Source organism: Pongo abelii, chromosome 1, assembly GCF_028885655.2.
Source record: "Pongo abelii isolate AG06213 chromosome 1, NHGRI_mPonAbe1-v2.0_pri, whole genome shotgun sequence".
Lineage (NCBI taxonomy): Eukaryota > Metazoa > Chordata > Mammalia > Primates > Hominidae > Pongo > Pongo abelii.
In genome coordinates this window covers 209223565-209238190 of record NC_071985.2, presented here as the reverse complement: position 1 = coordinate 209238190, position 14626 = coordinate 209223565, and the positions used below count along the sequence as shown (strand labels likewise).

Sequence of the window (14626 nt, the reverse complement as noted above, 5' to 3'; positions counted from 1 at the left end):
GGGCCTTCGTGTCCTTCCCTCTGTCAGTCACAGCCTTAGTGCCCTGAGCAGTCCCTTCACCTCTCTGAGCCTCAGCCTACACATTTGTCAGATGAGGAGAACAGCCTCGAGAGGGTGAGGAGGGCAGTGTGGATATGGAATCTTCGTAAGTGGGAAAGCACTTTATGAAGATCATTTGCTGTTATGATCAGTTTCTTCTCTATGAACAAAATATACTTTTCACATGGTGCTTTCACCCCAAATTATGTCACTTGTCACCTCACAACAGCCTCAGAGTTAGGCAAGCAGGGTTATTGCCCTACTTTATGGATAAGGAAACTGAGGCTCAGAGAAGTGAAGTGCCTTCTAGTCACACAGCTGTGAAAGTCACAGCAGCAGGACTGGAACCCACGCCTGTCTTACTCCAAAGCCCACAGTCCTTCCACACCCCCACTGCCTCACATCTGACCTGATTTCTTTTAAAAAGGAACGATGATGATGACGATGAGTCCACATTTATTGAGGCCCTCCTATGCGTCACAGTGTTCTAAGCGCAGTGAGCGTGGTCTCCTGTGTCCTCACATCCATCTATGAAGTATTGCTATCATTGCTTTCTCATCATCCCATTTTATACATGGGGTCACTGATGGGCTAAGGGACTCACCCAGGTCACACAGCTAGTGCGTGGCAGGGCTGGGATTCGAACCCAGGCAGTCCAACTCCAGACCTGCTGCTTTACCCCCACTGTCCCTCTGCTTTGCATCCACCCTTGTGTTTTCTTCCCCATTTCTAGGGCCCCTGGAGGCCCAGCAGGGTCCTTCAGCCTCTAGGGGTCCCCGAGTTCCTCACAAGCTCCCCCACTGCCATCCCCACAGGCTGCCTCTGAAGCGTACCTGCTCGCCCTTTGCTGAGGAGTTTGAGCCTCTGCCCTCCAAGCAGGCCAAGGAAGACGACCTTCAGAGAGGTGACCTCCTGCCCTCCTCATTTACTCACTGAGCCCACCCCAGCTCCCACCTCCCTCATGGGCTTTCCCAAAGCCTCCTTGGAGGAGTGGGGCACGAGGCGCTGCCTTACCCCTTGGAGCTAGGTTTAGGTCAAGACTTGGGGATGAGGGTAAGGAGGGCACCTCAGGCCACTTGGAGAGACCATCACAGGACTGGCGGCTTCTATCTCCTGACCTCGTGTGGACGTGGGCGTCCTGGGCAGCTGGCATAGTCAGCAGGCTCGTTATGCTGGGCGAGTCCCCCTCTCCCACTTTTTCTAATGGGGAGTGGGAGAAGGGTGGGGTTTTGATGTCTGGCTTTCTTGCTTTGACCTTCTAAATCTGTGACTTCCTCGGGGTGGGGAACAAGCCCAAACCTCTGGAGGTTGTAGCTGACCATCAGGAAGAAACCAACTAGCAGCTAAGCTCAAAAGCTTCCAGCAGCCATGAATCGAGCTTCGCGTGGCACCTCGTGTTTCCAAAAACCGCCATCAATTCCCACAATGACTCTACAAAACAGCGGACAGAGCCTCCATTTTACATACAAATAAAATGAGGCTCCGTGATGTTAAAATCACATTTGCAAGGTCACCTGGCTGGCAGGTGGTAGAGCAGGGGTTCAGACACCCCTACATAAGCACAGCTTAAGAAGGTGCATGGGAATCTGCAGAGCCAGCCAAAGGGCCTCCCAGCTGGGCACAGACCCTCAGCAGAAGTCAATCTTCAAGTAACGTTTTCAGATTCCCCAGCCCCTGAGATGATCCTGTTCACATTATCTTCCTTGCACTCAAGCTGCCCCTTGCTTTTCAGTTCTGCTGTACGTGCGGAGGGAGACCGAGGAGGTGTTTGACGCCCTCATGTTGAAGACCCCAGACCTGAAGGGGCTGAGGAATGCGGTAAGCTGCCTGTGGACCCCGCCCACCATGGCAGACCCCCTCTAGGCTCCTGTCCCCACTCCTCACCACACAGTTCTGATTTCCCACAGGAGAGAACCTTGGCATGCTGGTGGCCTACCCGTCCCACCCTGTTCAGGGGGCCTGAGGGGCCCTGCCGGTGGGTGTATGCCTCTGCGATGTTATCTCCCAGCCAGAACCCTGACTCCACCCTGGGAGTCGCACACACCATAAATCCTCCTTAATCTGATGGCTGCTGTCTGACAGGCCAGGGTTTTTTGTTGGCTTTGCAAACCTGTTTCTGTTTTAATGGGAATGGAACCCAAAAAGGCCAGGCCCTAGAGGCGTTCTCTTTTTCTTTCCCAGGGGGCCTCATTCTGCCTGCTTGTAGTTGGCTGGGGGCCACTGGCTGGGGTGGCTGAAGGCAATGTCTGTGCAAGGAGACCTTCCCCAGCCCCCCAAGCCACCAGAGAGTGGGCAAAACAGCCCAGTCCTGAATAAAACCCATAGCCAGCTTTGTGGCTCCACCAAAAACTAAGCAAACACAGCCTCCACCAGAGTCAGCTGTGGCTGAAGGTGGAACCACTCGGAAAAGCCAGATGGTGTCAAGATTTCAGGCTGGCGGAGTGAAAATGGCATCAAATAGTAACATTAACTGACCTTTATTGAAGGCCCACTATGTGCCAGGCAGTTGGTCAGACATGCCGCCTGTGCTGGCTCATCATGTGCCCTTAACAACCCTGAAAAGTGGGTACTATTTGTATCTCCTCATTTCCCGCAAGGACACAGCCTCTGAGAGGTCACGTGACTTGCCAGGGTTACTCAGTTCCAGGTGACAGAGCCAGGATGCCAGCCCAGTCTCTCCTCATGCTACTCGGCTGCTTGTTCTCTTTACACATCGTCAGCCCTGCTTGGCATCAGCCCCAGGAAGTTGGGCTCACAAAAGACCATTAATGTCACCTAAATATAGACTCAGAGGCTTTGGGTTGGACAATACCTTAAAGGGTCAGCTCCCCACCTAGTGCCTGCGCTCCCTCTCTCCAGCAGCGCTTCCAAGCTGGTGCCCACTTTTGACCCGTGTACTTCCAGGAATGGAGAATTTACTACCTATGGGGCAGCCCATGGTGTCTTTGTCCAATTTGTCCAATTTATGGTGAGAGAGTTCCTGAGTTCTTCCTTAGATTGACTTGAGATCTTCTTCCTGGTAGCTTTTAGTCACATCATCATTAAAAGAAATAGTCGTCTAAGAACTCTTCTTGCCAGGAGGAATCTCTGTTAGGGTAGAGAATAACTGAGAAGCTGAACCTGATCCTTTTTCTAAAATGCCCAGAGAGGATGACCTCCACCTGAAACCCAGGACCTGAGGTTTGCTGCAGCTTCTAGGCAGCTAGTACTAATCAACACCGACGTCTTACAGAGCTGTTGCCCTGGGACAGGCACTGGGCTGAGCCCTTTACACAATTGTCTCAGTTCGTGTGCAGAACCACAGTGTGTGTACATCCTATTGCTATGCCCATTTTACAAGTGAGGAAACCGAGGCTCGGAGAAGTAAGAGTGACCTGTTCAAAGTTCTGCACGTCCAGGTGGTGCAGCTGGGACCAGACTGGATCTGCCTGACCCAGAGGAAACTTTGGAAGCTCTAGGGAGACAGGCTGATGCTGGCTGTGTGATCTCAGGCAGGTCACTCAACAAGCCTCTGACCCACAGTCTACTCATGTAGGGAAATAAGTTCCAACATTTTTGGATGTGATGGAGTCAGTTAACCTGGGGTCTAGGCCTTGGGCGCGTGGCTTATCCTGTTTGAGCTCCACATGCTTGCCCATCAAATGGGCTTAATAATTCCGGCCTAAAAGGGGGAGATGTCTGGGGTTTCCCCTGTCACAGCAGGGCAAGAAGCATCCTCATTGCTCTGCTTCTAAAAAAAACAACACTGACCGCTTATTCAGGTCTCAGCACGTGCCAGGAGCTGTCTTAAGTGTTTAATGTGGATCAATCCACTTAATTCTTCCAGCAACCCTCTGAGGTGGGCACTGTTCCTGTCTCCACAGGTAGCTTGCACGAGGCCAGCCAGCTGGTACATGGGTGCACCCTCAGCACTAGGACAGTTTCAATGTCTCATGGGCAAGTTCAGGGAAATGGTAGATGCTCTTCAGGATATTTTTCAGCCACTAAAAATGCTGCTTGACAAGTGTTTGTTGTGATATAGGAAGTCTTATGCTAGGATGATAAGTAAAAAGATATATAAAACCATGTGGAACCTAAAAACATTTATACACACAACCGTACACATGACCAAAAGATGGGAAGATGCACACCCAGATGTTAATGGTGTCTATCTCTGAGAAACAGGATTATAGATGATTGTAATTTTCTTCTTCATATTTGTCCACAATATGCATATATTTTACTTTTGTAATCAGGAAGTAAAAAAAGTGATGGCATAAAAGACTTGTATAAATCTAGCGTGGGCAGCAGGCAATGAATCACCTGTCTTTTCCTTCCAGATCTCTGAGAAGTATGGGTTCCCTGAAGAGAACATTTACAAAGTCTACAAGAAATGCAAGCGAGGGTGAGTGCCTAGTTCACCCTCCCCCAGCTGGTTGCTCATTGCTGAGCAATGTTTGTACTTGGCCTTTGTGGAGGGGCTGAGGGGATGTGGAGTTGGGGTGGAGAGCTCCCCAGCCAGGCCAAGGCCACTGGTCACCTCTCCATCTGCAGAGACCAGACATGGGTCACAACTGGGAAGGATGGGAATGGGAGACAAGTGGAAGAGTCTTTACATATGACCTCCTGGGTGGGGTGGAGGGAGAAGTGGAGGGTCATGTGTCAGAAGACCCAGGTTCAAGGCCACTGGGAAACCAAGCCATTTGATTATAAACATAATGATTATAGTGACCACCATCCACTTGAGCACTCACTATGTGTCAGACACTAGGCTAAGCACACCCTAGTTAACCCTCACAGCCACACTAAGAGGTAAATACCATAGTCCTCATTTGACAGATAAGGAAACTGAGGCTCAGAGGTAATAAGCAGTGTTCAGGGGCAGGAGAGGAGAAGTGGATCAAAGGCATGAGGCAGGCAGGCCCAACAAAGTTGCTACTGACAGAGCCGTAGGCAGAAAGGAGTGGCTGGCGATGAGTCTGGAAAAGGAGTTGTGATTGGGAGTCATGTTGAGGGATTCCAGCCAGGGATGCTCCACAGGCCTCCTCCACCTTTGCTAGACAGACTAGGCCAGGAATAAAGCTGTACCCTCCAGGGGGCAGGCAGTGCCTGGCTGCCTACCATGGGCTCCTGGGGACCATAGTACCTTTGTTGTCTGCTCAGAAGATCCCTTGGGAAAGGGAGGTAGGGGGTCACATGGTAACTGTCCTCTAGACATCAGTCCCCTGGTCAGAGCCAGTGAGCCTGTCCTCTGCAGCCCTTCCTGAGTAGGTGACTTCACCAGCCTGGCATAGGGCCCCCAGACAGTGAGGAACTGTCTCTGCTGTTGCCAGCCCAGAGACCCCAGAACCAGAGCCCTGGGAAATGCACTCCTAGCCCCTCTGCCCACAGCTCCAATCTGATCCTCTCGCTGTGGATAGTCTAACTCCAGCGACATTTGCTAGTAGCCCCTTGGAGGTGCTCAGCCACTTGCCCCGTGGCTATTGCAAGTGGATCTTCCTTTTTAGAAGACTTTGTAAAGCGAGGCAGGTTTTGTACTCAAGCTGAGTCCCCATCTCATCAGGCCTAGGGGCCTGGCTGCCTTCCTCACAGGCCCAGCCCTGCCTGCCTTCCTCCTCCTTGGTGCCTTCCTAGCCTGCCATAGAAGGCTGAGGGTGGGGGAAGGTGTCCATCCCTACAGCTCCTGGGAAGGAGTTTTTTTGGTTTTAGTTGCATGCATGTCTAGAGTTTTTTGTGTGTCTTTTTTTCTAAGTTTCGGTTTCCAACTGAGTCTCACACGCTCTGTAGAGTGAAATCCACTTCACGGCAAAGGGCAGGCTCTGCTTTGCCCAGACAAGCCCAGCCTCACTCTCCCTTCAGCACCAGTGCCCACGCCCCCTGGCTCCAGCCCCACTTGTGGCAGGCCTCCCTTACCAATCCCACTCCAGGCCAGGCTATGTGATTGCATGGGGGGTGGGAGGGTGGGGAGTGCGTACAAGGATGTTCCCCAGCCCCACTGGCTGAGTTGCCAGAGGCTTCCCCTTAAGCCCCAGCCAGCTATTGAAATCATAATTCTAAAACCTTCCATTTATGCGGCACTTCCTACATGTCAGGCACTGGGCTGTATCACTCCCAAGCATCATCTCATTGACCCTTTGAGCTGGGTATGATTATCTCTGTTTGTACGTATGGGGAAACTGAGGTCTGCAGTAGTAGTTACAAGGTCATAAGTTAGGAACTGGCAGAAGCATCCTGGACTTCTAAAGCCTGTACAGGCATCCACTCTGTTATCCTGCCTCCTGCTTTTTCCTCTAACCACTAAGCAATGTGCAAATAAAGGATGTAGCCAGGCTGGCCAGTTTATTTGCCCAGCACCATAGCCCCGGGCATCACTCAGCAGCCCTTCAGAGGCACCCCGCACACCCCCACGGCCATGAAAACCTCAGCCCCAGGACTGTCTGAAATGTCTGAATGACAGTGTTCCCCAAAATATATCTTAGGAGAGGAGAGGCCAGGCTCATTTTCTGCCTCCCTCTGAGTCCTCATGTGAGAAACAGGAAATTCTGATCAAAGGCCTGGTTTATTTTCGTAAAACCCTCCCGAAAGTCCTCTGGATGAAGGTGGATAGAATCAGCTTTACAGGCACCACTAAGTGCTGGAAAGATGAGCAAATACATTGTTTTTGCTGGCAGCTGGCCAGGGGTTTAATGTGACCCAGGACTGAAGACAGCTAGAAAGTGGCAAGTAACAAGAGGCGCACATTTCGTGACAGTAGTTCTGCCTCTCAGGGGCCCATTGTCATTGACTTTTGAGAAGAGGTGTCTGTGGGCCCATCTGGAAGCCCTCTTGTGCAGGTGTGAGCAGGTGTGAGCTTGGCAGATGTGAGCAGGTGTGAGCTCAGGGCGCTGGAAGGCCCTGCTGGGGAGTGGGAGGGATCCAGCCTTCCAGCTGGTACACATCAGTTACTTCACAGTGCCTGGCACCTAGAAGCACCCAATCAATGGCCAACAAAACCACCCTGATTTTGACAAAGCACCCATCCCTCTGCCCAGTTCTGGTCTCCCCCGGTCTGTTTCCGACCTCCAGTGCCCAAAGAGCCCTCTGTGAAATGAAGGAACTCCAGGCAGGACCCAAGAAAGGGGAGCCTATGATTACACACTGGCAGTCAGCACTCAAACCACTGAGAGCCCAAGCCTGGATCTTCTTCCTGAGAGCGGCAGGGAGAGACAACTGGATGTGGGCCATGTCTTCGGGTCCATGTTGTCGCCATTGCCCTCGGGGGGGTCCTCGTGCCTGCCGCTACTGCGCCACTTCAAAGAACTCTCCCATAGCCCTGGATTTTGCCTTCCTTCTATCCACTGCTTCCTAACTTGCACTTATAGGGCTTTGTTTCCTTCTAAAAATGATACAGTAGAAAGAGACAAAGGTTCAAATCCCAGCCCTGCCGTCTATGAACTGTGTGACCTTAGACAAATAACTTTGTTTCTCTGAACGTCAGCTTCCCCATCTATGAACTGGGGTAATATAAGGATTCATCCTCCCAGTCCCTACTAGATTCAAAACTCCTGGAAGGCAGGAACTAGGTCTAATTCATCTCCATATGGTCCTTGTTTTTGAGCAAGGCCCTGCACATGGAAAGGCCTCAGTGAATATAGGGGATGAATGGGAAGATGAAGCCACGTGGGCAGGTGGATGGAGGATGGTGGATGGGTGGGGGTGTGGGTAGATGGTGCATGAGTGGATAGATGGGCAAGCAGATGCCAGGTGGGTGTGTGTGTAGGTGCATAGTAGAGGGTGGATGGGGATGTGAATGGGTGGGTGTATGGTAGATGGGGGTGTGTATGGGTGGGTAGATGGTGGATGGGGGTGTGGTTGGGTGGGTGGATGATGGATGGGGAGTGGGTGTATGTGAATGGATGGTGGATGGTGAATGTGTGGGTGGATATACCCAACTCCATTACATGCTCAGAAGACAGCAGGGAAGGGGCAAAGAGAAGGTTGATGTGATCAGCTCAAGTCACATCTTGGTGGGTCCTTCATCAGGAGCAGCTCCTAGAGGGCTGCTCTTTGGCATAAGCAATGGCTCTGACTCCCTGCAGGGGCCGACAGCCATGAAGATTGTGTCTCTCTCAGGTTGACCCAGGTCCTTGCCTGGAGAATATGGGGAGAGAGTGGGCCTAGCCCCTCAAGTCTATCGGACAATTCTCCTGAGATTTCAGCTTCCTGGGAATGGAACTGGGAGGGTCTTGTGTGGCACCTGCCTCTGGCTCAGGCAGGCATGCCTGAGGGACACATCCTAGCCTCTTGTTGAACCCAAACCACCAAGTCCTCCTGGACTTGAACTCACACTTCATGTCTGAGTCCTCAATATGGTGACTAAGGGAGCACTGCGTCTCCCCCAGATCTACATACTGGTTGCTTGAGTGTCCATCCTCAGGTGTACCAGGAGAGAGGCAATCTGGCGCAGTAGCTGTGAGTGTAGGGGCCAGCAGGCCTGGGTTGAGTTGTGGCTCGGCCACTGGGCATTGTGCAGTAAAGGAGACTATGACTCCCCCACCTCGCGGGGTTGTTGTGGGGATCAGAGGGAAAGTTTGTGAGGTGCCTAAAATGTGGCAGGTACCCACTGGGTATGACCCATCACTCATCCTGGTCACTCAGAAGGCCTGAAAACAGGGCGCCTGCTGTGTTCCAACCACATCCCCTCTTCCTTTCCAGAATCTTAGTCAACATGGACAACAACATCATTCAACATTACAGCAACCATGTCGCCTTCCTGCTGGACATGGGGGAGCTGGACGGCAAGATTCAGATCATCCTTAAGGAGCTGTAAGGCCTCTCGAGCATCCAAACCCTTGCAACCTGCAAGGGGCCAGCAGGGACGTGGCCCCACGCCACACACAACCTCTCCACATGCCTCAGCGCTGTTACTTGAATGCCTTCCCTGACGGAAGAGGCCCTTGAGTCACAGACCCACAGACGTCAGGGCCAGGGAGAGACCTGGGGGGGTCCCCTGGCCTGAATCCCCATGGCATGCTTGAATCTGCTCCCTGAACTTCCTGCCAGTGCCTCCCCGTACCCCAAAACAATGTCACCATGGTTACCATCTACCCAGAAGACTGTTCCCTCCTCCCAAGACCCTTGTCTGCAGTGGTGCTCCTGCAGGCTGCCCGTTAAGATGGTGGTGGCACGTGCTCCCTCCCGCAGCACCACGCCAGCTGGTGCAGCCCCCACTCTCCGTCTTCCTTCAACTTCAGACAAAGGATGTCTCAACCTTTGGTCAGTTGACTTGAAAACTCTTGATTTTCAGTGCAAATGACTTTTAAAAGACACTATATTGGAGTCTCTTTCTCAGACTTCCTCAGCGCGAGATGTAAATAGCACCAACGATTGACTGGAACAAAGTGACTGCTGTGTAAAACTACTGCCTTGCCACTCACTGTTGTATACATTTCTTATTTACGATTTTCATTTATGTTAAATATATATATATAAATATATTGTATATATATGAAACATTTTATATTTTTCATAGATATGTTTTTATCATTTCAAAAAATGTGTATTTCACATTTCTTGGACTTTTTTTTAGCTGTTATTCAGTGATGCATTTTGTATACTCACGTGGTATTTAGTAATAAAATGTATCTATGTATTACGTCACATTACTTCACATGCTGCACTCGTTCCTTCTGGGAGAGTCTGCTAGAGAGGGCTACAGTGGTTGGGGTCTCGCTCCTCTTTCTCCCTCCACTCTGGCTGTGTGCTGAGTGCGGGTTGCCCTGGACTTGAAGGATGCTGGGACATGCAGGGCACCGGTGGAGCAGAGGTGCCCCCTCTGGAAGGCAGCAGATTCCTGATGCCCAGATGTTTGTGTTTGAATGTTACAGCCTCGGGATCATTGACTCTGCAGAGAAAGTCTGGGGAAGGGTGCAGAATGGGCTTGAAGAGGACCTCACAGCTGGGGCCATCAGGCAGCACCCAAGGCTGGGAGCCACATGACCTGAGTCTTGTGCCAGCTCTGCCCCTACTCTCTAGACCAAGCCACTTTCCCTGGAGCCAGCTCCTACAGCTCACAGAAGCAATTGCTGGCATCTCTTCCCAACTCTGAAGGAGTGTGGTCATGTTGGCACATTGAAATCAGCCACGGTGAGAGTCAGAAATTGACAAATGCTACAAATCAAGGCCTTTATTTTCCTTAGAAAACAAATCACGGATTCAGGCTTCCTTTCTTTTCATTTGTCTTTTTTTTTTTTTTCTTGAGACGGAGCCTCGCTTTGTCACCCAGGCTGGAGTGCAGTGGCATGATCTTGGCTGACTGCAACCTCCGCCTCCCGGGTTCAAGTGATTCTCCTGCCTCAGCCTCCTGAGTAGCTGGGACTACAGGTGCCCAACACCATGCTTGGCTAATTTTTGTATTTTTAGTAGAGATGGGGTTTCACCATATTGGCAGGCTGGTCTCGAACTCCTGACCTTGTGATCCGCCCGCCTCGGCTTCCCAAAGTGCTGGGATTACAGGCGTGAGCCAGTGCGCGTGGCCAGTTTTTGTCTCTTTTAGTTCAGTTCCTCCATTGCCTCATTTATCTTTTTTTTTTTTTTTTGAGACTGAGTCTTGCTCTGTCACCCAGGCTGGAGTGGAGTGGCACGATCTCGACTCACTGCAGGCTCCACCTCCCGGGTTCACGCCATTCTGCCTCAGCCTCCTGAGTAGCTGGGACTACAGGCACCCACCACCACGCCTGGCCAATTTTTTGTATTTTTAGTAGAGACGGGGTTTCACCATGTTAGCCAGGATGGTCTCAATCTCCTGACCTCGTGATCCACCCACCTCGGCCTCCCAAAGTGCTGGGATTACAGGCGTGAACCACCGCACCCGGCCTCATTTATCTTTTTTAAGCTGCCAAGTTGAAGTGGGTCTTTCTTCCTTTGGGAGAGCAGACTTACCGGCCACTGCTACCTGTAGCCCTCAGTTTCTTTGGCTATAAAGTGCAGGACCTGATCTCCATTGGTTGTTTGTAATTATCATCTTCAGAGCCTCAGGGCTCACTGGTGGGTCTCCGAGGCCACTACAATGCGAGGAAGGGGCTGCAGCAGGCCCTGCGTATCACCCCTAACTCCATCACCGCAGCTCTGCTTCTCTCCACTTAAATATTTGGGTTTCTTGTAAACATTTGTCTGAGTAAAACTTTTTTTAAAAAAGTGTGAAAACCATGATCCCTCTAAGAACCTCCCAGTGCTGACAGAATCTGTGGTCCTAATTTCCAAGCCCCTACCTACAGTCAAGGCTATGGGCAGGTGAGTCTCTAGCCTAAGGCACAAAAATTAAGGGGTGCCCAAAAGCTCAATAAGCAAAATAAATAAGTTTAATGCAATATTTTTAAAATTAAGGCCAAAAAAAAAAAATCCATGGTGAACAAAACATCACAGTTCTAAAGACAGGATTCGTATTACTGATGTTTCCTTTTGCCTCGGGTTCCCATTAGGCTTGCCTGCCCCTGTGGGAGGGACCCAGTGGGGCACCCAGAGTTGCTCAGCCCAGGCCAGGCCTCACTGTGGCTGTGACGCACCCTTGATGTCAGAACAAGGTGATGCGTGAAGGTTAAATGACAGAGGAGTGTGGAGGCACAGCCACACTGTAGGTGCTCCAGGTACTCCGCGTGTATAAAGTTCCCATCTCCTGAACTTCCCACCCAGCTCCCCTCCCAGAGCCAGTTAGGAAGCTGGAAGATGGCGCTTCTCAACCTTCACCTATCATTGGAATCACCTGGGTGGCTCCTGCCTCCCCCGCCCCCTGCACTGCCCAGACCCCACCCTGGAGGAGTTGAATCAGCATTTGTGGGTGCGCCCCAGGCCTCAGTACTTTTTCAAGTCCCCAGGTGATTACAGTGTGCAGTCAAGGCTGAGAACCACTTCTCTGGAGAGGCCACAGTTGTACAGGCCTTGGAGGCTTTGTAACCTCTCGGTATCTGGCGGGGTTAATGTACAGAGAGACTTACAGTGTCAGTCAAAGCCCGCTGGGGGATCAGGAAAGGAGCCTGGCAGCTCCCCACCCACCGTGCATCTGTGCAGCCTCCACCAAAACCACCAGGGCACATTTCTTTTTCCCTCCACGTAAAGAGACAAAGGCTATCAGGCCTAGACAGGCCATGTGGACACCATGGAGGGGCCTGTAAGCCTTTTGAAAATTCAGTCCCGCCGGCAGAGAAAGTCAGGGAAAAGCGCAGCCCCCCGGGCCCGGCCACTGCCATTCCAAGATGATCTCACACTCCAAAGAGAAAAAAGGTCTAAAAGGAGTAAAGAGAGGCCTTTCCAAACAGGTGGTCACTTTAGAAAGGAAGCTGTGGACTGGCGGAAAAAGCATCACCTGCCTGCAGGTAGCTTTCACCCAGTTGACATACCGTGAGTGAGTGAGGTCAGAAAGGGACAAATGAGAAAGGCAGGAGTGAGGGAATGAATGAATGCGTAAATGAATGAAGGAATGAAACAGGGAAGGGTGGGGCTTCCAGGCTTGGCCACCTTCAGGGTGGACTGATCCTCCCTGAAGTCTGCGCTTCAGGAGTCCCTTCAGTCTGCAGCAGGGAGTCGTGCCGGAAGCCAGCCTGGATGGGTGCATGGGGAAGCAGCCAGGGGGCTCTGTCCACTCCTCCCTTCTGCTCAGGAAGCCACTGGAGTCGGTGGGGCTGGGGTGAAGTCTCCAGGGAGCAATGTCCCCAGCTGAAGACAAAGGCAATGGCAGCAGTCCGGCTAGCATGCCAGGCCAGAGTGGTAGAGCCACCCCCCAAGCTGTCAGCTGCCACACACATGATCGGTCTCCTCCTGAGGAATGTCCTGGGGAAGCTGGGCGGGGTGGGCTGGTGGCTGGAGTTCTCCTCGACCTTGTGTGACATCCCTACAGCACCGGGATCCATTTCTTGTCCTCGTTGTAGAGGAAGGATTGCTTTCCTGGGAGCTCTGGCTTGTACGTAGCTGTGAGGGGACAGAGAGGCGGAGGCATTAAGAGAGAAAAGGCCCATTGCTGCAGTCTCTGGCATTGTACCTCGGAGCTGGAAAGGCCTGGGGACCCCTGTGCCAGCCCCTGTATCTTACACGTGGGGAGACAGAGAGGAAGGAACTGGCCCGAGGTTATTTGGCTCTTAACTGGCCCAGGGCAAGTCAAACTCTGGCTTCCTGCCTTCTTTAATTCTTTTCAACTTCTTTAACAGAACAAAATTTACAAAACTATTTTCCATGAAATTCGAAAAGAAATTGAGTAAAGCAATATTCTTAAAGAAGCAAGGTGTTAGCTTCATGGGGTCTTGTTTTGATTTAGTTCAGGGGTTTCCATAAAAGCAGAAGCCATGACAATTGCGGACATGGTTCTCTAGGAGATGAGCAGGGCTTGGGAACTGTAGCCCCAGGTGACCAGAAACTCATGTTGATACTGACCTGGTTAATGAGGGTCCTGTGCACAGCCTCTCTGTTCCTATACTTGGGAAGCCGCTCAGGGGAGCCCATGGTAGTCCAGGTATACCTGAGTTTACTGGAAGCTGAGCAGGCAGATGCCGGCACGTGCACGTGCCCAGGAAACCCCTCGCAGAAGCCCACCTTGGCATGGGTGATCAGAGTGGCAGGAGCTGCCTGTCTCTGTGTGCCAGATGCCTAGCACCACATACGGCATGGAAAAGTCATTCGGGCAATGCTTCCAGAGGATGTGGTAGAGCAGGGTCAGAGCAGGATCCCTGCCCGTGTCCTGCCCTCTCTGGAGCTCACCCCTTGTATGGAGCATTTGCATGTTTGCAATGCTGAGTTCTCCTCGACTGACCAGATGAGCCCCAGATCAAACCTCTACAGCCTTGCTGGTGTGATTATCACCACATTTGCAAGGCCAAAGCTAGGAGAATGACTTTCTCCTGGCCCAGTCTGCCTTATGTTAGTCTCACCTGTGAGTATGGAGCGGAAAGAGTCTCCCCACCTGACTGCAGCCTCTGGAGGCAAACCTGGGGCCCAGGTCATCTTGACTCCCTAGCACAGGAGCATCGTCAACACTCACGGAAAGGCTGAGTGTAAACAAGCTGGCGGCCATCACAGCTCTGCCTTCATCCTCCCATGCCACCTGCCACACATGTCAGTCCCCAGTGCCACCAGCTTTGGCCATGGTCAGGGTGCGGTAATAGCGAAAGCGCTCTATAGAGAGCTACAAATAGGTCAGGAAGCACAGAGGCCGCCCACTGGAGTGAGTCCCTCATGATATTAGCTCCCAGGTAGATCCCAGATGTAACAGGGGATCCCTACTTATGCTTGCCCGTAAAAAGGGCGTGGCGCTAGAAGGCTCAAAAGAGCTGCTCCGTTGGACAGTCCCTGGTTAATTTCATGAACAAACAAGGCATAAATGAGGAAACACCTGGCACTGCCCGCCACGATCTCACTGCGGACCTGTGGCCCACCTGCTCTCCAGGGCTTCCTCAGCTGTAAAATAACCTGGCCACATTAGACCAGTAGTTTAAATATTTTTAAGAAAAAGAACTTTTCTGGCTGGGCACAGTGGCTCACGCCTGTAATCCCAGCACTCTGGGGAGGCCAAGACGGGCAGACCAGTTGAGGTCAGGAGTTCGAGACCAGCCTAGCCAACATATCGAACCCCTGTCTCTGCTAA

General features: G+C 51.8%; 2 protein-coding genes across 7 annotated transcripts in view; one reads left to right on the top strand and one right to left on the bottom strand.

Annotated features, from left to right (window-relative positions):
• Window positions 1–14626, top strand: part of GRHL3 (grainyhead like transcription factor 3) — a 44718-nt gene that overhangs the window by 26014 nt on the left and 4078 nt on the right. The window contains exons 13-16 of one of the 2 annotated variants that reach the window (XM_002811277.3): window positions 855–943; window positions 1772–1857; window positions 4359–4423; window positions 8713–9662. In XM_002811277.3, coding sequence (XP_002811323.3) covers window positions 855–943; window positions 1772–1857; window positions 4359–4423; window positions 8713–8827 — 355 coding nt within the window. In that variant the 3' untranslated portion in view covers window positions 8828–9662. Of the gene's footprint in view, window positions 1–854; window positions 944–1771; window positions 1858–4358; window positions 4424–8712; window positions 9663–14626 lie in introns of those variants that run through there. The other variant, XM_009233714.3, reaches the window with a different exon arrangement.
• Window positions 11336–14626, bottom strand: part of STPG1 (sperm tail PG-rich repeat containing 1) — a 56841-nt gene continuing 53550 nt past the window's right edge. For all 5 annotated transcript variants that reach the window (XM_002811284.5, XM_054540139.2, XM_054540145.2 and 2 more), the window contains one exon: window positions 11336–12960. In XM_002811284.5, the coding sequence (XP_002811330.1) occupies window positions 12884–12960 (77 nt within the window). In that variant the 3' untranslated portion in view covers window positions 11336–12883. The remainder of the gene's footprint in view (window positions 12961–14626) is intronic.